Source organism: Geotrypetes seraphini, chromosome 13 (assembly GCF_902459505.1).
Source record: "Geotrypetes seraphini chromosome 13, aGeoSer1.1, whole genome shotgun sequence".
NCBI classification, from domain to species: Eukaryota; Metazoa; Chordata; class Amphibia; order Gymnophiona; family Dermophiidae; genus Geotrypetes; species Geotrypetes seraphini.
The window spans coordinates 14,562,527-14,585,991 of record NC_047096.1 but is presented as its reverse complement, the minus strand read 5'-3'; the positions used below and the strand labels follow the sequence as shown (position 1 = coordinate 14,585,991).

The 23,465-nt window shown below is 43.4% G+C and overlaps 1 protein-coding gene across 4 annotated transcripts in view; it reads right to left on the bottom strand.

Moving 5' to 3' along the window:
- Window positions 1-23,465, bottom strand: part of LOC117347576 (receptor-type tyrosine-protein phosphatase V-like) — a 122,682-nt gene that overhangs the window by 93,178 nt on the left and 6,039 nt on the right. The window contains exon 1 of one of the 4 annotated variants that reach the window (XM_033918691.1): window positions 17,756-17,912. The exons of 2 other annotated variants lie outside the window; for them this stretch is intronic. In XM_033918691.1, the coding sequence (XP_033774582.1) occupies window positions 17,756-17,768 (13 nt within the window). In that variant the 5' untranslated portion in view covers window positions 17,769-17,912. Of the gene's footprint in view, window positions 1-17,755; window positions 17,913-23,465 lie in introns of those variants that run through there. One more of the 4 variants, XM_033918687.1, reaches the window with a different exon arrangement.

Sequence of the window (23,465 nt, the reverse complement as noted above, 5' to 3'; positions counted from 1 at the left end):
TCAATAAACATTATTTTATTTAAGATTTCTATGCGCAAGCTCTTGTTTCTAAATATAAGAAATGTTCAGTACCATTCCAACTGCATGCAAGCCGTTGCTAGTTGTTACTGGGGACCATCATGACACTTCCATGTCCCCTTACCCCCAGGGCAGGATTAACCAATAGGCCCAGTAGTGCCTAGGGCCCAAAATGGTCAGGGGGGCCCGATGAAGGAGGACATCAACATTGTTTTTTCCAAACGGCGATGGGCCCCTCCAGCATCAATCGGCAATGCGGGCCCCCAATCAATAACACGTTCCCCCCCCCCCATTGGTGGAAAGTAAGACAAGCAAGCAACGTGGGTATGAAAGGCAACGGGAACTGTAATTTTGCAAGCGGTGCTGCTTGCCCAAAGCTTCCCTCTGACGCAGCTTCCTGTTTCCGCCTGGGCGCATGGTGGGGTGGGGCGGGGCAGGGGGGCCCAGTGTACTTGTGTGCCTAGGAGCCCTCGACAATCCTGCCCTGCTTACCCCCACATAAACAGTGAGCATAACACTTGACCCAGGGCAATACACTTATCTGCTTAGCCCAGCTGAACATCTTAGATCTTGTATAATTTTATGGCGGCTCTGCAGGTGGACAAATCCGTGTGAGGCACCCAGTGTTACTTGTGTGATAAACACACATACACCAAATCATATTTTAATCCCGTGGCTTAAACACACCAAACCAAATTTTACTCCCTTCAACCTGTTAATCATGAGCTAATCATACTTAACATACATAATACTCATTCTGAAATTTAATCATCTCCATTCTACCCAGAAACAGACAGATAAACCCTTAGGTCCACACCCACTGGTTCATATGCATTCATGTTTTACAAACTACTCCATATTCTCCACATGAAATCTATAGGAACCCCCCCCCCCCCCCTTCTATTCTGCATTCATCTCCCTGTCCCTGTGTCTCCTAAAAAATTTTTTAAAAAAAGTTATGGTCCCCAAACTGTAAGATCACAATATACTAAAGGCTTACCAGCATAAAACTCTCCCCGGCTTATACAAGATCTAAGAAGTTTGGCTGGGGTGCTGCAGAGCCTGTAACTACATTGCAGGTGCCTACGTTCTTTAGAGAATCATGCCTAGTAGCACCTATGTCTGTCTCCACCCCAAAAAACTCCCACTTAGGCATTAGGTGTTGCTAAGTGCCATGCAATATGCGCCTACCTTATTTATTAAAAAATGTATAAAAACAACAAACAACAAAAGGAATTGACCCCAAAATATCCACAAAGAAGAAAATCCAGAGAAAACCAAAAAAACTCTGTGGAGTGACGATGTTCCTAAATGGACTTTATTTGAAAGTGTCAAAGTTCCAAAGGTACACTGAAATCATCCACATAAAATAATTCCATCCACATAAAAGTAAATCATCCACATAAGAGCCTTAAAGGACCTAGACCGCTAGGGATTCAGGACCCAACACGGTCCGCGTTTCGACAAAAAGTCTTCTTCAGGGGTCCCTGGGGGTCCTATAAAGGTGAGTACGTGGGAAACAATTGCAATGGCAAGCAGTGTCTCACTTCCGGTTCACCACATAATTGTTTCCCACGTACTCACCTTTATAGGACCCCCGGGGACCCCTGAAGAAGACTTTTTGTCGAAACGCGGACCGTGTTGGGTCCTGTATCCCTAGCGGACTAGGTCCTTTAAGGCTCTTATGTGGATGGAATTATTTTATGTGGATGATTTTAGTGTACCTTTGGAACTTTGATACTTAAAAAATGTATATACTGCATACAACTACAGTATAATCTCGATATAACGGATTTCAAGGGACCTGGAAAAACAGTCCGTTATATCCAGAGCTGCATTTTTTAAAAACTTTATTTAAGTCAACTTGAAACAACGTACAATCAATGAACAACAGTCACTGCACAACCATAACTGCACAACCATAACATCAATAACAAAACTCAGCAAAACATTGGTACGGAACGAAACGATTGCAAAACCAGAACACTAAAAGATGTTCTAAAGCATTATTACATTACATTAGTGACTTCTATTCCGCCTGTACCTTGCAGTTTCAGGCGGATTACATCAGAAGATAACTGGACATTTCCAGGAAAATTACACTCTAGGGGGCTGGTTACATAAAAGAGTCTTAGAGGAAAAATTACTAGATGAGTGGCGAACATAGGAGAAATTTCAAGAAGAGTAAAAATCACAGGAGAACTGGACATTTACAGGGAAATTACAGTTTGGGGGACTGGTTTTATAGTTGAGTCTTTGAGGAGAAAGTGCAAGAAGAGTAGCAATTTGAAGGGGAATTTACGAAGGGAGGGGGAAGGACAAGGGGAGAGTTAAGATAACTGGATAACTTAACCATTTTAGTCGCTCTTCTCTGGATCCTTTCGAGTAGTACCGTGTCCTTCATCATGTACAGTGATCAGTGCTGGACGCAGTACTCCAGGTGAGGGCGCACCATGGCCCAGTACAGCACTGCATACATTAATTCATGCCTTTGTATTATCAAAGTTAGATTATGGTAATTTAGTATATGTAGGCATTGGGTTTGGACAGTGCAGAATACCGCAATTAGACGATTAGGCCTGGCATATATTCATGATCACGTGACACCTTTGTATTTAAAATTCCATTGGTTACCAAATTCAAAATTCTCTTTCTCAAAGGACCCTCAGCCACAAGAGGGCATCCGCTCAAACTCAGGGGCGGGAAATTTCATGGCGACACCAGGAAATATTTCTTCACCGAGAGAGTGGTTGATCCTTGGAACGAGCTCCCGGTGCAGGTGATCGAGGCAAACAGCGTGCAAGAATTTAAGAGCAAATGGGATGCCCATGTGGGATCCCTTAGAGGGTTAAGCCAAGGGAACCTGTCACCAGGAGTGGGATCCCTAGGATAGTAGACTTGGGGGTGGGTCAGTAGAGTGGGCAGACCTGATGGGCTATGGCCCCTTATCTGCCGTCATCTTCTATGTTTCTATAGAGCATTATTTCAGCTACAGCCTTCATATCTCTCTAACCTGGCGCTATTTTAGGCCCACAAGGCGTCTATTACGATCTCGGAATGATAATAGGGTAGTCGTTCCTCACATTTCGAAGGAACATCTTGCGTCAACTAGAGATAGTGCGTTCTTTTATTTAGTTCCGCGGTTATGGAATAACCTGCTCATAGACTTGAGAAAAGAAGAATCCTATATAAATTTTAAGACGACATTTAAAAGCACATTTTTTTTTTTCAATTGGCTTTCTCAACTTAGAATAGAGTTTGGGACTGTGATCTGTGTTTATGTAATGACTGATTTTGCAATGGAGAATTTTTAGCTGTATGTATAAATTATGGTTCACTGAGATTTGAGCATTCTATTGTTTTGCTGTTAGAATGGTTCTTATTGAGATGTAGCTTGTTATAATATTTATGAAGAAAATTTTTTTTTTTTTTTTAAACTTTTGTTCTCAATCTTTCCTTTTCTGTTTTTAATGGAGTTCTTTTCTTGATGAATGCGATTTATGCATTGTAAACCGTTTGGATCCTTTTAGGCCGTTATGTGGTATATAAAGTTTTTAATAAACATAAAATTATTGTGCATTATTGTATTATATTCTGCCCAGAACAGTAGATAGTGCAGAATAGAAATATTTTTTAAATAAATAGCAGTTCAAGCTTCCTCTTTTCACACATCACCCAGACTGGACTCAGTCTGCCCTCGACCTGGGGACATAAGGTCACCCTTTTTCTTTTCATGCAGAGATTTTCTGCTGTGCATAACTTTTTTTTTTTTTTTCCAGGAACACTGGGACATCTTTATGCTCGGGAGGGTCAGATAAGCCAAGCTTTTTCCCTGCTCCCCATTTATCTGGTTGCTGATGCTATGTTGGGCAAAAAATTTCCAGGATCACGGCCCCGATGGCCCACCCCATCCTGCTACCAATGACTTTTTTCACCCTCCCCCTCCCCCTTCCAGATTTGGAGAATTGAGACCTGTGTGAGAGAATCTTATTTCTCACTCCTTCCAAACTCTGGAGTTCACTAGCGAAGGGGGAGGAGGGGGATCCTTTCCTTAAACTTAACTTGCAGACATGGATAACAGTATGTCTGATGGAAAGAATCACAGCTCTGTTCCAGATGAAGGACTGAAAGAGCTGGCAAGAAAGCACAGCAGGAAATGCTCTGTTTTTCAATGGTTCTTTTCACCAAAAATCGGTTTAAGCAAGATCAGTATTTATCTGTAACATAAGAGCAATTGTGGACAGCCAAAACAGCTTTATGCACTCTTAAAGAGACAAAGAGACTTGAAGAGACATTTTAAATATGACAATTAAGTATTTTATTCTACTTTATTCTACTTTTCTCATGGTTGGGAATTGTTTCTGAATTTAAATTTTAACCTGCTGAGTTTCACGCTCCCTGTATTTCAAAAGAGACTAGGAGGAAAAAATAGCCAAGGAGGTGAAAAACTTCAAGCCGTTCTTTCGAAACATTAAGGGGAAACGACCCGTGAAGGAAGCGGTGGGGCCGTTGGATGACCATGGAATAAAGGGAGTACTAAAGGAAGATAAAGAAATTGCTGAAAAACTGAACACATTTTTTTGCATCTGTATTTACCAAAGAGGATATACGCAACATACCGGAACCCATCAGGCTCTATGCTGGAGACGAAGACGGGAAACTGACAGGGCTGACAGTCAGTCTAGAAGAGGTATACAGACAGATTGATAGGCTAGAGAGCGATAAATTCCCGGGACCGGATGGCATCCATCCGAGGGTCATCAAGGAACTGAAAGGGACTATAGCTGAATTGCTTCAACTAATAGCCAACTAGTCAATCAAATCGGGGAAGATTCTGGAAGACTGGAAGGTGGCAAATGTTATGCCAATCTTCAAAAAGGGTTTGAGGGGAGATCCGGGAAACTACAGACCGGTGAGTCTGATCCCGGTACCGGGAAAGATGGTAGAGGCGCTGATAAAGGACCACATCATTGATCACCTTGACAGACACGGGCTGATGAAGACCAGCCAGCACGGCTTCAGCAAAGGCAGATCTTGTCTGACGAACTTGCTGCACTTCTTCGAGGGGGTAAACAGGCAGATAAACAAGGGCAATCCAGTCAACATTGTTTATATGGATTTTCAGAAGACGTTCGACAAGGTTCCACATGAATGACTACTTCGGAAGATTGCGACTCATGGAATTGAGGGTGAAATACTCACGTGGATCAAATACTGGCTGGAACCTAGGAAACAGAGAGTGGGGATAAATGGACAATACTCGGCCTGGAAAAACGTCACCAGTGGAGTGCCACGGGGCTCGGTGCTTGGACCCGTGCTCTTCAACATCTTTATAAACGATCTGGAAATTGGTACGACGAGCGAGGTGATTAAATGTGCGGATGATACTAAGCTATTCAGAGTAGTGAAGGCGCAGGAGGATTGCGAAGATCTGCAACGTGACATAAACATGCTTGAGAAATGGGCTGCAACATAGGAAATGAGGTCCAATGTGGATAAGTGTAAGGTGATGCATGTCGGTAACAAAAATCTCATGCATGAATACAGGATGTCTGGGGCTGTACTTGGAGAGACCTCCCAAGAAAGAGACTTGGGAGTTCTGATCGACAAGTCGATGAAGCCCTCTATGCAATGTGTTGGCGGCGGCGGCGAAAAGGGCGAACAGAATGCTAGGAATGATTAAAAAGGGGATCATGAACAGATCAGAGAGGGTTATCATGCCATTGTACCGGGCCATGGTGTGCCCTCACCTGGAATACTGCGTCCAGCACTGGTCGCCGTACATGAAGAAGGACACGGTGCTACTCGAGAGGGTCCAGAGAAAAACGACTAAAATGGTTAAGAGGCTGGAGGAGTTGCCGTACAGTGAGAGATTGAAGAAACCGGGCCTCTTCTCCCTTGAAAAGAGGAGACTGAGAGGGGACTTGATCGAAACATTTAAAATACTGAAGGGGATAGACTTAGTAACATAGAAACATAGAAGATGACGGCAGAAAAGGGCTACAGCCCATCAAGTCTGCCCACTCTGCTTACCCACCCCCTGTCTATGCCCTAATGACCCAATTTCCTTATCTTGACCCTCGTAGGGATCCCACATGGGCATCCCATTTATTCTTAAAGTCTGGCACGCTGTCTGCCTCGATCACCTGCACTGGAAGCTTGTTCCAATGATCAACCACTCTCTCTGTGAAGAAATACTTTCTGGTGTCTGCAGCAGCCACTCTCTCCTCCTCTCCCTATTGGCTAAGGCTCTTAACATTTGCATCTCCTCTTCCTATAGGCTAAGGCTCTTTACACCTGCATTGTGATGTCATAGAACTTTCTGATTATAGAAACATAGAAACATGATGGCAGATAAAGGCCAAATGACCCATCATAGAAACATAGAAGATGACGGCAGAAAAGGGCTACAGCCCATCAAGTCTGCCCACTCTGCTTACCCACCCCCTGTCTATGCCCTAATGACCCAATTTCCTTATCTTGACCCTCGTAGGGATCCCACATGGGTATCCCATTTATTCTTAAAGTCTGGCACGCTGTCTGCCTCGATCACCTGCACTGGAAGCTTGTTCCAATGATCAACCACTCTCTCTGTGAAGAAATACTTTCTGGTGTCGCCATGAAATTTTCCACCCCTGAGTTTGAGCGGGTGCCCTCTTGTGGCCGAGGGTCCCTTGAGAAAGAAAATATCATCTTCCACTTCGACACGTCCAAGGAATGGAGAACGAGAGGGCACTCTCTAAAGTTGAAAGGGGATAGATTCTGTACAAACATAAGGAACTTCTTCTTCACCCAGAGAGTGGTGGAAAACTGGAACGCTCTTCCGGAATCTGTTATAGGGGAAAACACACTTCAGGGTTTCAAAACAAAGTTGGACAAGTTCCTGCTAAACTGGAACGTACGCAGGTGAGGCTGGACTCATTTAGAGCACTGGTCTTTGACCTGAGGGCCACCGCGTGAGCGGACTACTGGGAGGATGGACCACTGGTTCTGCGGCAATTCTTATGTTCTTAAATAAATAGGGAAATTAAGTATTTTATTCCACTTTTCTCAGGGTTGGAGATTATTTCTGAATTTAAATTTTAACCTGCTAAGTTTCACGCTCCCTGTAAGCTCCAAAAGTTAATTTTAAGAAAAAGGGAAAGTGGCACTATATTCTACCCTGCAGATTTTTTTTAAAGCTGTAATTTCCCTGAAAGACGTGTCAGCAAGAGGCCTCCAGCCCATAAGATCCTATTGATGCAGCTCGGAGTCAATATCACAAATGATATTTCTACAGATCTCACTTCAAGTTGCCGGCATTGATGTTAGTTAATTAGTTCTATGAGGGAGACTTTAGGACAATCCTAGATTTCTGAGAATCTGATCCTGACACATTGTGGGACCTGAAGCACTGATTTGATAGGGCAAAATCAAGGATTACACCTTGCTTTGGGATGCAAGTTCAAATCTAGACTTGATCAAAAATTCTCCTCCTCCTCCACCCCAGATTTGGATAATGTGGCAGCTAGCTGGTGATACTGCTCCAGCCATGGCTATCCTTAGTGGTTTGAAAGGAATCCTAAACCCCCCCCATCCCCATTTCACAAAACCGTGAAAGCATTTTTTAGCACCGGCTGGCGCTCTGACCCTCTCCTTTACAAAGCTGCGCTAGCATTTGTAGTGCTGGCCGCGGAGGTAATAAAATTCCTATGAGCATCCGAGCTGTTACCACCGTGGCCAGCGCTAAAAATGCTAGTGCGGCTTTGTAAAGGAGACGGTCAGAGCGCCAGCCGGCGCTAAAACTCGCTTTTGTGGTTTTGTAAAAAGGGGGAGGTTAGAGAAATGGTTTTAAACATTTTAGGCGTTGCAAACTGACATTTTGAAAAAGAAAAAGGCCTTTTAGGCTTGACCTTGTTTCCTGTGGGGGAAGCTGTCTCAGGAAATCACCCTATCTGGTTTACTTATTTGCATAATGGTTGGAGTGACTGTGATGGAGCAGGAAAATGTTTCTTCAATATGAGAAGATAAAACATGAGAATGACAAAAGGAGAGGTTTAACAGCCCTGCTACTATTTTGGGGAATGCACTAATGAGAGGAAGACCAGGTAATGTTTCTCATTCTAAGTTTTCAAATTGAGTTAATTCACTCCAACTGTTATATAGAAAACACTTTCATAATATACTAAAGTGACTTAAAAGAATAATTACTCAAAATCTTTCTTTTGTATCCCATGCACAAGGGAGTTTTTCTAACACTCAAAAACCTAAAATTAACTAACCCGGAGAGGAACATCAGAGATTTAGGGCCTCTTCTATTACGGCACACTGCTATAGCAGTTTCTAGCGCGGGGAGCCACTCTGAATAGTTCGCGCTGCTCCCGACACTCATAGGGTTCCTATAAGCGTCGGGAGCAGCGCGGGCCATTCAGCGTGGCTCTCTGCGCTAAAAACTGCTAGTGCAGTTTAATAGAAGAGGTAAAGAACAATCCAGATTAGAAATGGAGTCTGGCTAGGGTCTCTGAGGTCTTTTTTTTTCCTCCAAATATTATTTTAAAAAAATGACAAAATTATTTGCTTGTCTGGACCATTTGCCATTCTCAATAAACAAATATTAAAAAAAAAAAAAATTAAATTAAATATTTTTGTACAGATTTTGCACTATAGAGATAAGAAATTGTTGATTTAGCAGAGAATCACTGTTTTTTCAGTATTTGTTCAGGCTTTAGATACTATTTGTGTGATAAATTTTGCTTCCACACTCCCCTCATGCCCACCCCAGCTTAACACCTGAGGTAGTCACACTTCTTGCCCGCCTCTTCCAATGGCCCTGCGTCTGTGACATCTTCCTCCTGCTGCATTTCAGGATCTACATTTCTGATGGAGACTAGAACAGAGAATACAGTACAAACCCCACAGTGCACTCGTTGAAAAAGCAGGCCTGAGTGAAAGGATCCCTCTAGGGCAGTGTTTCTCAACTCGGTCCTGGAGTACCCCCTTGCCAGTTAGGGTTTCAGGATATCCACATTGAATTGGCATAAACTTGATTTGCATACACTGCCTCCATTGTATGCAAATTTCTTTCATGCATATTCATTGTGGATATTGTGAAAATCTGACTGACAAGGGGGTACTCCAGGACCGAGTTGAGAAACACTGCTCTAGGATAGTGATTCCCAAACCTCTCCTGGGGGAACCCCCAACCAGTCGGATTCTCAGAATATCCTCAATGAATATTATGATATCAATTTGCATACAATGCCTCCTTGGTAGGCAAGTCTGCATATTCACTGTGGCTATCCTGAAAACCTGGATGGCTAGGAATCACGGATCTAGGAACTGGGCCACATGGCCGTCATGTAGGACCTCATCCAGCTGGTCCTGCTGCTTTCATCTCCCACTGAAGCACATTGGAGGAAATGGAAGAACAACAGTGGTTTCTGTTTTGTTTATGGTCAAAGGGAATTTCTCCTTGAAATAGAGAGAATTGGCAGCGTTACTGGCAAGTTTGTCTGGAGACACACAGCCTCTCTCCTCGCCTACTGTGCTGGTCTTCAGATGAGCCGTACTCAAGGAAGGCTTTTTCTTTATCTCGTCTCCCTTCCCCGGTCCCCTGAAGCACACACCAACCTCCTCCCCTCCCAACTTGAATCAGTCCTAGAGCGGTACACGCTTCTACTTTTCTTACCCTGCCATCAAACTTTCCATTACAATTGAATGTAGATGGAAAAAGCCACAAAAATGCTCTAAAAAAACATAAAGCCCAAACCCAAGACTTTCAGACTTTAGGTCGGAGATAATTCAGACCAGAAAGTAATGGGGAGATGGGTGGGAAAGGCTGGAGAAAACGGGATGTGTGTTTGGTTAGCGCTTTCCATTCTGAAAATGTATGTGCGGCGCAGAAAGAATGCCCACTAACAGATGGCGTTACTAGCATGTGCCTTTAGCACCACACAACAACACATGTTAACACAATTAGTGTACAGATAAAGACCATTGGGGTCGATATGTTCAAAGTAATTTAACCAGACAGAAATAGCTCCTGGCCAGTTAAGTTGCCCGTCCAGAGCTAACTGCTCATTTTTAGAGGGATTTAACTGGTCAGCGCCACTGAAAATAACTGGTTAACACTGAACTAAAAACTGAATATTGGGGGGGGAATTCTCAATCTGTCCTTCTTTTTGTGAAGTATACACAAAGCTAGGGTTGACCCCCTAGACCCGACCCCAGGCCCATCCATCCCCGCCTCGTTACGCCCCTGTCCTGCACCTAATCCCGCCCTAGCCCCGTCCCCGCCACTTGCTCTGGCCGGATAGGAGGGCAACCACCTATGCGCCCATTTTGCCCTACTAAATGGCATGTGGTCTTCGTCATAAGGAGTATGGGGACAGACATAATGCGCACAAGTTGATTCTCTTTCATGTGAGAGGAAGCTCCAGAATGAGAGGGCATAGGATGAAGTTAAGAGGTAATCTGAGGAAATACTTTTTTACAGAAAGGGAGGTAGATGTGTGGAACAGTTTCCCGGAAGAAGTGGAGGAGTCAGACAGACTGTACCTGAATTCAAGAAGGCGTGGGATAGGCACGTGGGATATCAGAGAGAGGAAGAGATAGTGGTTACTGCCGATGGGTAGACTAGATGGTCCACTAGATAGCTAGGTATGAGACCAGACGATACCTTGAAGCATAAACAACCAAACTTCACACGTCATATGTCATATTGTATTAATAATTGGGAGGAGGGTGGAAGAAAATGATTGTTTTATGTATTACTTGTGTAGTTAATAGTGCGTTTTATGCAGTATTTTATGTTCAATTAATTGTATTGCACTGTCAAAGTTTGAAAATCAATAAAGATTTTAAAAAAGAAATAAAAAACAACACAGTGAGTTGAAAACGAAGTGAGGGTATAGAAGCTTCCAATAAACAACCGGCAGCCAATGCAGTTACCGCAGAAAAGGAGTGATATGATTGGACTTTTTCAAATTAAAAATCAATCGGATTGCTGCGTCCTGGATCAGGTTTCAGGTTCATTTAAAAATTTGATATACCGCCTTATTAAAAATTCAAAGCGGTTTTACATAATAATAATGTGCAATCTATAGAGGTTGCAATGGGGAAAATCAGAACTACAAGTCCCTGCATGCACTGAAGAAAAACCCAGGATTGGATCAACCCTGTTGGAAGGATCTGGATCCAGCCTGGCAACCCTACTATTTAGTAACCTTTCTTGCCCCAGTCCTCTCTCACTTGACACAAGATATATGAGACAGATTGGTAGGGGCTTCTAATGTTCTGCTCCAGGAATTATACGCTGCATTTCCCTGTGTCAGATCTGCTGTAGGAGGTGTCTGTATTCAAGGTGCTCAGTAAAACAGTCCTTTTTGGCAAAGTGAAGTAATCAATAAACAAGATTTCGGTTGTCTAAATCCAGATATTGCCATCTTTCAAGAGGCTGCAGGGTTTCCCAGATTCAGGCCACGTTCTTGTTTTTCCTGTTCTTCGTGTGCCCCCATCCCCCAACATTACACCTCAGCCCAGGCCTCATTCAGCAATAGGATCCTGGCAACAGCCTGCCAACCTTCCGCTACACTTACTGCCCCACCCAAATTGCTTCTGGAACAACTGTAGCTTACAGCCATTTTAAAAACATAAATCTAACATATTCTGCATGGAAAGAAAAAAATCAGCCACGGGATATGTTCCTTTACTTGGGTGGGAGGAGATCTAGGGGAAAGAACCAAGTTCAAAGGACAACAGGTAGAGAAAGACCCAAACAGCTTAGCAATAAATGCTTTTCATTAGTGTCTGGAAATAGAGATTTTACTATCATAAGAACATAAGACTAGCCTTACTCGGTCAGACCAATGGTCCACCTAGCCCCCAGTAGCCATCTTCACGGTGGCCAATCCAGGTCACTAGTACCCAGCAAAAACCCAAATAGTCGCAACATTCCATGCTACCAATCCAGGGCAAGCAGTGGCTTCCCCCAAGCCTATCTCAATAGCAGACGATCAACATTTCCTGCAGGAACTTGTCCAAACCTTTTTTTTTTTAAACCAGTTACGTTAACCACTCTTGCCACATCCTCTGTCGATGTGTTCCAGAGCTTAACTATTCTCTCATTGAAAAAAATATTTTCTCCTATTGGTTTTAAAAGCATCTCTCCGTAACTTTGTAATTTTTGATGGAGTATAAAAAAATTGATCCACTTATACCCGTTCTACACCACTCAGGACTTTGTAGACTTCAATCATATCTCCCGTCAGCCAGCTCATTTCCAAGCTGAAGAGCCCTAACCTCTTTCGTGCTATCCCCTTTATCATCTTGTTTGCTCTTCTTTGAACCTTTTCTAGTTCCACTAATGACACGGTGACAAAATTCATCACCGTTCCCGTCCCCGCGGATAACCGCGGGAAATAATCCCATGTCATTTTCTAGTGTCTATTTTAACCTCGGTCCTTCTACACCAGCATTCTTCAAAGCAAAGCTTGCGGGTCAGTGGTTGTGGCCATTCATACTCTGATCCTTATGGGAGTCAAGGATAATGAAGCCATTGTGACATCACTGATGTGATTGGCTCTTAGGCACTGGTGGAATGAGGCATTATGACATCACAATATCTGCTCTGGATACCAGAGACTGTCATTCTTTAGTGTCTATCTCAACCTCAGTCCTTCTATCCCAGCATTCTTCAAAGCAAAGCTTGAGGGTCAGTGGTTGTGGCCATTCATACTCTGATTCTTATGTGAGCCAAGGATAATGAAGCCATTGTGACATCACTGATGTGATTGGCTCTTAGGCACTGGTGGAATGAGGCATTATGACATCACAATATCTGCTCTGGAATAACATACACACCTGGTTTACAGTCCTAATCTTTGCCACCAATCCATTTACCTTTATTTAAACCATTTTCCTCATTTTATCATAGTTGCCCTTTCATAAATTAAGTGCCACTACAGTAGATTTTTTTAGCGACATCACTCCAGATATCTGCTCGAAATATTACATTGCTGTGAACCAAAACTTCATCTTCCAGTAGATTCTACAGAACCCTAAGAGTAAAAGATTCAGCTCTCAACATATTTGGGTTTATAGCAATAAATTATATATTTTGTAGTTCAATAAAGAGAAAAATCAGGAATTCTCTAACATCAAAGTAGATGACAGAAAAGACCAATTGCCCATCCAATCTATCCAGTTCTTCCTGTTTACACTGCTAAGTAAATATCCCAGATGCCAGCCACTGGGTGTGAGCACTTATGGGATGTTATTGTTCTTTTTACCATAGGAGCCAGCCAATATTGAGCAAATTTCTTGACTGTGTCCAGGGATGGGATAATATCCTACTACTGCTTATCAATTCTATAGCTCTAATATATGTACACAGCACTGTACACTAAACACATATGACACAGTTCTTGTTCAACAGAGCTTACAAATCTAAAACAGATAAATAAGGGATTAGGGAATTACTTATGATGGGAATGATTAAAACAGGCATGGTACTGAACTTTTGGTTACAGTCATTCTGTACTTTAGACCAGGGATAGGCAATTCCAGTCCTTGAGAGCTGGAGCCGGGTCAGGTTTTCAGGATATCCATAATAAATATGCATGAGATAGATTTGCATCTCAAGTAGGCAGTGCATGCAAATCCATCTCATACATATTCATTGTGGATATCCTGAAAACCTGACCTGGCTCTGGCTCTTGAGGAATGGAATTGTCTACCCCTGCTTTAGACTATTGTAATTTGATTTATTTAGCTTCTTGCAAAAACAAACAAACCCAACAACAACATCAAAAGGAAGCAAATTATCCAAAATACAGCTGTTAGATTGATATTTAATCTGAAGAAATTTGATCATATATGGCAGTGGTTCCCAAACCTGTCCTGGAAGACCACCAGTCCAATTGGGTTTTCAGACTAGCCCTAATGAATATGCATGGAGCAGATTTGCATGCCTGTCACTTCCATTATATGCAAATCTCTCTCATGCATATTCATTAGGGCTAGTCTGAAAACCCGATTGGACTGGTGGTCCTCCAGGACAGGTTTGGGAACCACTAATATATGGGATTATTATCGATGTTTACATTGGCTGTTTAAGTCTGGTTGCAAGACATTATAGGGTCTGGTTCTGACCTACATCATTGATCATTTTAAGTTCGTTGAAAGAATGCTCTTTGCACGAAGTTCTAAATTATTTGCAAATAAAGAAACAATTAGGTGGAATAGATACATGGAGGAAACAGCAATCTACTACCCACTTGGAACATGAAAGGGCGAACTCACGAATAATACAAAGAAAGATGAATATACGATACACAGAAGCTATAATAATAGATGGTATGTATTGTAACCTCCACAAAGTACATCATGTGGAGCCTGTTCCTGGACACAGGAGTATAAAGTTCAAATCTTTATTTCAAATTCCAAACTACATCAACGAACACTGGAACCTAGACCCAATAGGGGCCGTGGTTCAGCAAACTATGCCTTCCTCAGGGGTCCTGTAGGACTCGTAAGTCAAGAACGCATAGAACGAATAGAAACTTCCAAAAAACAATTTCTTTATTCCACATACACCTGAAAGAAGTTTGACGTGGATTACAATAAGACATTGTTCTGCCTCTGGCTCCGCCCTGTTCCTCCCCCAGCCTCGCTCCCCCCCCCCCATGAACCTCCCTGAGCTCGAAGACCACATTTAACCTTCGCGTATGCACGGATGTCGACGCAGTGATGTCACACTCATCTGCGCGTGTGTATGACATCATCACGGTGATGGCCGTGCATGCGCAAAGGCTTCCAGACGCAGCATCTGAGCTCAGGAATCCAAAACCCAGACAAACTGCCGGGTTTTGGAAATCTCTCCAGGCATCCGGACAGTCCTCTAAAGAGACCATGTCCGGGTTTTCCCGGACGTATGGTAACCCTACTTCCACCTAAGATTGAGCACCATTTACTTAAGTTGGCCCTGTTTTCTCTCTACAGCAGTGGTCTCAAACTTAAACCTTTTGCAGGGCCACATTTTGGATTTGTAGGTACTTGGAGGGCCTCAGACAAAAATAGTTACCGGTAATGTCTTATTAAAGAAATGATAATTTTGCATGAGGTAAAACTCTTTATAGTTTATAAATCTTTCTTTTTTGGCTAAGTCTTAATAATAATATTGTAATTTATAGTTAAAGAGACATATGATCAAGAAACTGTTTTATTTTACTTTTGTGATTATGATAAACATACTGAGGGCCTCAAAATAGTACCTGGCGGGCCGCATGTGGCCCCCGGGCCGCGAGCTTGAGACCACTGCTCTACAGTAATCCACCTTCTAAAAACCTGAACTCCAGGAATGCCTTTCCAACTTTCCATGCTTTCCTTTCTCCTCTCCTCCTGACCCTTTAATATTTCTCTCTTTTTTGCAAGATGTATAATTATGATCTGTTAGCTCGGCATTTGGGAGGTCCCCAAAGAAGGAACTGGAAGTTTCTCTTTGGCAGAGATGTAAGAGCAAAAAAAAAAAAAAGGAGTCTGTTTTATCCAAATACAGAAAGCTTGGTAGCCTGCCGAAAAAGCAGTGTTGCAGTGTTCATGTACTGGAGGTTTCATTTAAGCTGGCAGTGCGCTTTTAACCATATGCTAAGCAGAAGGAATGTATTTTTAAATAATACTATCTAATATACAGAACAGTACTCTTACAGAAAAAAAAAAAATTTATTAACTCCCTGCCACCAACAACCAATGTACTGAATTTGTATCGAGCTGATGTAATATTGCAGTTATGTGAACAGGAGGTGTCTGCCGTCAGACAGCAAATAGGGCCTGAGTCTCACTCCCCTTGGAATGCATTTCCAATGCAGAATGAAGTCTGGCATGTCTTCCAGTTCTGCAGACTCACACATCTGTACAAGAGGCAGGAATGTTCATGACTAGGCATATTCCCTGGGGGTTACCAGACGCAGGAATCAACCTAGTTACAGCCCTCATCTAGCTAATAAATAGATAAGCCCAACCTCATTACTGCAGCTCCAGGTAATACCCTGCATTTATTCACCATATCAATGGCTCTAAATCAGGGATCTCAAAGTCCCTCCTTGAGGGCCGCAATCCAGTTGGGTTTTCAGGATTTCGCCCATGAATATGCATTGAAAGCAGTGCATGCACATAGATCTCATGCATATTCATTGTGGAAATCCTGAAAACCCGACTGGATTGCGGCCCTCAAGGAGGGACTTTGAGACTCCTGCTGTAAATGAAGTTGCCACCTCACCGAGTTCATCCTGAATCCGTTCTGATCTTTTATTATTATTTATTCAATTTTCTGTACTGTTTTTCCTTGGGAGCTCAGAATGGTTTACATAAATTTATTCAGATACTCTTATCATTTTTCTCTATTTCTCCTAGTGGGCTCACGTCTATCAAATGTACCTTGGGCAATGGGGGAATTAAGTGACTTGTCTGGGTCACGAGGAGCAGGGAGGGTTTGAACCCACAATCTCAGAGTGCTGTGGCTGCAGCTGTAACCACTGCACCACTCTAGAAATCAAAAGGTAGTAAAAGTGAGCCAAGTAAAGGACAATCAAGCCATTGTGACATCACTGATGAGGTTGGTTCTTAGGCATTGGTGGAATGAGGCATTATGATGTCATAATCTCAGCTCTGCTTATCAGAGGCTGAAACATTTCACACTATTTATTTATTCAATTTCCTATACTGTTCTCCCAGGGGAGCTCAGAACGGTTTCCATGAATTTATTCAGGTACTCAAGCAATTTACTGCCATTGCATGCAAGGAGATGCAGGAAGTCAGAACTACAACTCCATGCTTTCACTGGGGCAAAAACAAGAACCAGTGGATCCGGGCGAGATGACTATGTACAGTCGTTGGCCTCATGGCACCTGCAGAAGCAGTGGCGTAGTCAGGGGGGGTGCGAGGGTGGCGGTCCGTCACGGGCGCTGTCTTCCAGGGGCGCTGGCAACCCTCCTCCTCTCCGCCCCCCTCCTCACTCCTCCCCCCTGCCGGGCGCCCGTGCCCCATACCTTTTTACATTGGCCTCAGCGCTTTCTCCGATTGGCAGTTGGCATGATCTGAAGACTAAGATAATGATTTAAACACTTCTAGGGGCTGCATGCATGGTATGCCAATTCCTGCAACTGGTTCTTGCTCCTTGGGTGCCCACAGAGCCAAAGACATACCAGTTCCTGCTGCTTCTTGCAGTCTACAAGACCATCGTTTTTTTTTCAACTACTCCCATGCAGCTTTTGGCTCCCCAATGGTCCATAGGGCCAGCCACTTCCATGCCCCTAGTCCTCAGAGGGCCAAAGATTTTTTTTGCATCCTTCTACCAGAGTCATACACTGAAGCATGAGGTCCTATGAGGGTGGGACAGTGGAGCAGCAGTAGTGGTGTATGGGTAGAAGGAAGGAAGGAATAGAAAGTTCAGATCATGAGACAGGCCAGTACCAGAGATCCTGGGCAGGTTGGAAGAGTGGAAAAATTGGACCCTTGCAGCAGGGATCAGAGTTGGGGTAGGTATAGTAAAAGCAACAGTCAGGTATGTCTATATCTATTACAAAGTGTACATTGCAAATCTATATCCATATACCATATACATCTAGTCTGCAGATGGGCAGACTAGAGGGACCGTTTGGCCTTTATCTGCCATCATGTTTCTATGATACCACCACCATCATGATAAGACAGCAAACACAGCCAAACTGTCTGAAGTGTTTTTTTTAATGTCACATTTTACCTTTTTCAGCCATCCTTCTGCCTGCCTCGTTGTTGACTTGTACCCTGCAGAATAATGTGAATGCCTCACCCGAATGGCAGCCGGCTTTCAGTGGCCGGCCCTCGCACTTGCTCACCCGTGGTTCACGTCTGGACTGGCGGCCATAGGAGGCGCCTGAACTCGCCGCCTCTGCTTTTGCCGGCTCCACTCATCATCATAGCTGCGAGGCAAAGGTTGGAGTGGGAGGGGAGAAACAGGATCTGGGGCAGCTGCCAGCACAGGTGAATCTGATACATCCTGGCTTTAGTCCACAACTGCAACTGTGAGAGAACAGAGGCCGGGCAGAGACCCAGGTTTTTAGCCCAGCCCCTGTCTCTATCACTGACCTCGCTGTAAAAGATCATACCCATGTTAGGCCGGACAAGATTTCCAAAGTGTCTTATCCACCTTCCAAAAAGAGTTAAGTCTCGCAATCCAAACCAGCAGAATTTGTCTGCTGATAGTTTGGATCCAACTAATTTCCTTGAGAAGTCGGAGACTGAGGTTCAGGTTGCTGCTACGTTGACGGAACAATTTGCTATTGATTCTGATAGAGAATGGATGTTGAAATTGATTTTTTTAAATACTATCAGAATGTTTCCTGATGTGCCTCGCTTTACCCAGAAGAGACGAAAACAGTTTAGAGTAGCCCGGGAGCTTGTCTGAACGGGCGGATTGTAACACGGGGCTGGGAGGCCCTCGTGTTGCCCGCATGGCAAGCAGGGAGAACCGTTAGGATGCCGAATTAGACTAGGTTCTAGGGGGGAGGGGCTCGCGCCAAAAGGCAGGTTTTTGATTGGTTAGATTAGGAAAATGGGGGCGGGTTGAGGGTAGACTTAAAGCGGGACCTTGGAGGACTCAGTTGTTGCAGGTCCTCCAGGGCGTTTTTTGTCCCACCCTCCCACCCTTGGTTGATGGTCCTAGTGGCTTGGGAGGCGGGTATCCCGAGCTACTGGGTGCTGGGGCTCATCCGGCGATGAGCGGTGGGCCGGCTGGGAGCCGTGCCTTGGGGAGCCGGGTTAAATGGGGCATGAGGTCATGCCACCCCTCAGACGCTTGCTGTTGGTGGCGGGGTCGGGGGCAAATGGTAATGTTTACACGAGGTAACTCGGGAGGAGCTTGCTGATGTTGATGTTCAATTTAAGGTTCATTATGTTAATGATGTTATTTATGCAAAGTTAATTTATTGGTATTGTGATTTAAATAAAGAGCTGCGGCTATTATTCCATAGTAAGGCGTGTTGGTTTTATTTAAGGGGGAAGGAGAAAGGGGGGGGGTTGGGTCAACAGCAGGGACTATCCAGATCCCGCTGTTACTTATTTTGAGACCACAGGCTACTCAGTTAGGGGCTACTTTTGTTCTCCGTTTCCCCTGTAAATATGTAATGGTTTATAAAGAGGACAGATACGTCTTCTATGATCCACAGCAGCTTTCCAAATTCATTTCCACTAAGAGTAATTCTTGAGAAATTATGGGTATGTCTGGTTCTTATTTAGCTCAGAAAGAATAGTCCAAGAGCACTCAGACCGCATCTTTATTTTCCGCTTATTTTCCTTGTTTATTTGTTAAAGATTTCAGCTTATTATGAGCTCCTCCTTCAGTTAATGGTGGAATAACTACACTTTGTAATAATTTTTTCTTAAATTGCTAAATGTTAATCCTATGTTTATTTCTGGTTACCGTACACTGTATTTTTTTCTTCTGATTTGGAATTTGAAAATTGTCAAATCTTAAAATCAATAAAATATATAATGACATTAAAAAAAAGATTTCCAATGTGTATCTAACAAGCGGTCATATTTATGCATATATTAATTCAACTGTTGACTAGAGCCACCAAATTGGGTGGTGGAGGATTCACAAATTGCTGTTTTCCTTGTGGAATCTCTTTGGTGGAACCCTTTTTTTATTTTCTGTTCAGATAATTAACTTATAAACCCCCTCTTTTACTAAGACTGACGTGTCCATTATATTATATGGATGAACCCTGCTTCCAAAGCCTTTCATCCCCGTGGGAGTCCCGTTGGCTAGAGGGGGGGTCCCCGTGGGAGTCCCGTGGGTCAGAGGGGGTTCCCCGTGGGAGTCCCGTGGGTTAGGGGGGGATTCCCGCGGGAACCCCGTTGAACCCGCGGGATTCCCGCGATCCCCGTTCCCATGCAGACCTCTACTTTGAACCTTTTCTAGTACCGCTATATCTTTCTTGAGATAAGGAGACCAGAATGTACTGGAAGGTTAACAGAACATGTTTTGCATTTTCCACATTTTCTCTCTGCAGCCCATTTAACTTACAGTGAAAGGAACAATCAGAGCAGCTGCAATGAGTGAACAGAATTCAACTCACAATGACTAGTTTTCTTCAGTAACCTGAGTAAGTTGGGGAGTGCACTGTGAGTCACAAAGGAACCTGAAACAGCAAAGACCCTGTTTCTTTCCTTCAAAAGGAGTTTTGAAAGCCACACAGTGAATTTAAGAGATGGGAGTGGGAGAAGAAACCCTACATGGAGAGCTTCCTGTTATTTAGGAAGAACAAGGAAAGGAAAGAGACCCCCCCCCACCCCCATAAATAAAGGAATGAATGAAGCATAGCTAGCATCTCTGGATTCCTTCCAGTTAGAAGACCTAGAATGGAAGCTGGAGCTAGGCCAATAGCCCTGGAACTGAAGAAAAATTTTCAAGATACCATTATGTCACCCAAATAATTAAAATTTCCGAGGAACAGAACACCACAACTGCCCCAGATTAGGAGGGATCCGTCTATCTGTCCATTGCTCATGTATCCATCCAAGCGACAAAAGAAGACATCCCAGCAGTTCCACAGTGAATGGAGAAACTAATGCAAAAGAAACTGTGGAATGGATTAGAGCAGGGGTGCCCAAAAGGTCGATTGAGATCGACCAGTAGATCGCAAAGGCAACTGGCTATGGTTGCTCCTTGCACGTAAACTTGGCCTTCTTAGAAGCCTGATGTAGCTACTCAATCACTCTCTGCCCTTTTTGTCCTGCTACGGTTCCACTGAGCACATACTCAAACCTCCACAATATTTTCTACCTCATCCCACTTAGCTGGAATGAAGGAGTAAAACACATGTTAAGCTGCTTTTTTGCATAACTTCCTAAAAGAGACGTCCATAAGCCATTATTAAGATGGATGTGGTGAAATCCATTGCTTATTCCTAGGATAAGTAGCATAACATATGTTTTAATCTTTGGGATCTTGCCAGGTACTTGTGACCTGGGCTGACCACTGTCGGAAACGGGATTACTGAGCTTGATGGACCTGCGGACCATCTCATTATGGCAGCTCTTATGTTCTTATGAAAAACCTACCGGTTAGAGCAGTGAGTTAAAAACCAGAGCTCCCGAGTTCAAATTCCACTGCTGCTCCTTGTGACTGACTGTAGGCAAGTTACTTAACCCTTCATTCTCTCAGATACACTAGCTAGATTGTAAGCCCATTAGGGACCAGAGAACATCTTTGCAATTTACCTTGAGCTATATTAATGAAAAAGGCATGAGCTTAATTCAAAACCCCCACCCTCTGCTGTTCTAAGCATGTTTAAGCTCTAACCCTGTTTTGGTTGTCAGTATCTCTGCTAGACATCTAAGCTCTGTGAAGAGTTATTTTCTCGGATTTCTTTTAACCTTTCTTAATGGAAGTTCATATTTTTATTTGACTTCCTTACACATCCAGGGTGGGTGGGTGGAGGGAGAGGGGAATGTATTATTGTTTGCTATACTTAATTATCTATATTATTGAAATTAAATATGTACTTCTTCTATTAATTATAGGGAAGAGGGATGGAGAAAATGATTGATTTTTGAATTATTTGTGTATTTATGGGGTAAAGATCTAGAACACTTGTTCACGCCTTCCACCTATGGGGAATTTAGGAAGCGCCTAAAAACATATCTGTTCCCAAAAACTGAAACTATCATTCCCCTCTGCAAAAGGTATATCCCGCGTAGGAAAACTAGGAACATCCCTCCCCTTTAGAACCACAGAACTCTGGAACAACCTCATTTCCCCGCTCAGAATTTGAAGCTCCCTCCAATCCTTCCGCAAACACCTAAAAACTTGGCTCTTTTCAAAAATCTAACACCTCCCGCTCTTTGGTACCCTGTCCCTCTTTATCTTCCTAGCTCCTTTCCTATAACCCTTCATTGTAGCTCCTTTTCAACCTAACCCTGTAAACCGTGCTGAGCTCTACGCTTGTGGAGATGGTGCGGTATACAAATCTAAGGTTTAGTTTGGTTTAGTTTAGTTTCCTGATGTATCTAGACAACTGACCCGTACAAGTCTTTCTCTTCAATACCGATTCCCTTGAATTGTTAACCTCCATCTTTCACCTCTGTTAAGTTCATTCAACTTGCACCATCTTTTAACCTTTCTAAACCGCATAGAACTTCACGGTCCTGCGGTATATAAGCTGTTATTATTATTATTTAAAGTGCGTTCTGATTGGGTCTCCTGGTGTGGGTTGGGGTCGGGGTGGGGGTTTGGGATTTGGAGTGGGTGGGGATTGGGGGGATTCTTTGGTTGGGGTGAAAATGTGTTTGATGGTACATTTGATGTTCGCGACCTTGTTGTATGGTCGTGTTGACTTGTGTATTTACTGATGATGTGCCAATAAAACATGATTTATACTAAAGTGCGTTCTGTGTAGTGTTTATATTTAAATTCATTGTATGGCACTGTTAATATCATGGTATCTTTATCTTTGGCTTACTGAGTTTTTACCCATCCACAATGTTGTCTACCTACCTCTCGCTTGATTCATCTTTTAATTTATGTGTTAAAAAAATGTATATACCCTATAAAACCTACATGGTTTACATAAAAACATACATAAAAATTGAACTTTACATGCATGTTCAATGACAAGAAGAAAAAACACGTTAGCTTTTCAAAGCCATCTGACACAATTCCAAAATATCTATCAGATTAAGACATTTCCAGGTGTTTAAATTTCCACATTATCTCCTTACATGAAAGCATTTAAGCACTTATTTATATGGAATAATTGCGCGGCAACATGCAGGGACTCCGGGAGATATTTCTCTACCGGGCCGAGTGCAGGCGGGGGGATTAGCTGAGCCAGGGCATCCTGGAGGCTCCTTGCCGCTGTAGCTTGTGGATCCCCCGCTGCTGCAATCCGATGAGGATGGCTGCTGGAGGAAGATTCTCGGGCCTCACTTCTCTTCATGAAGTCTCTCAGTGCCCTCTTTCTTAGCTTGTGTGCACGTGGTGACATGTGCACAGAATGCAAGCAACACGGAAACCTCGAGCGCCTGATCCAATCAGTGGGCGCACAATTCATGAGGATCCAGTGTGTTCATCCTTCTCCTGCATCCCAGTCGTTTCTTTAGATGATTCAGGCATCTTCAAGGTGATGAGTAGAAAAGTTGTAATGGAGAGCTGTAGAAAAACCGACCGATGGGAACGGGCAGAAACTAAAGACTGGGGATTAGGGGAAAGCAGGGGGAAATGGGTAGGGCCCGGGCACTGCACGTGCTCAGAGAGAGAGAAAAAAAAAAAATCTCTCTGAGCTATTGGAGAGCTTATCCGGGAGCTTATTGGGAGCTGTTGGGACAACACCCATATGTGGCTGACTATCCTGCTGTCCACGGAGAACCTACGTTACAGGTAAGTAACTACACTATATGGAATAATTGTGTTTTCAATAATTCCATTT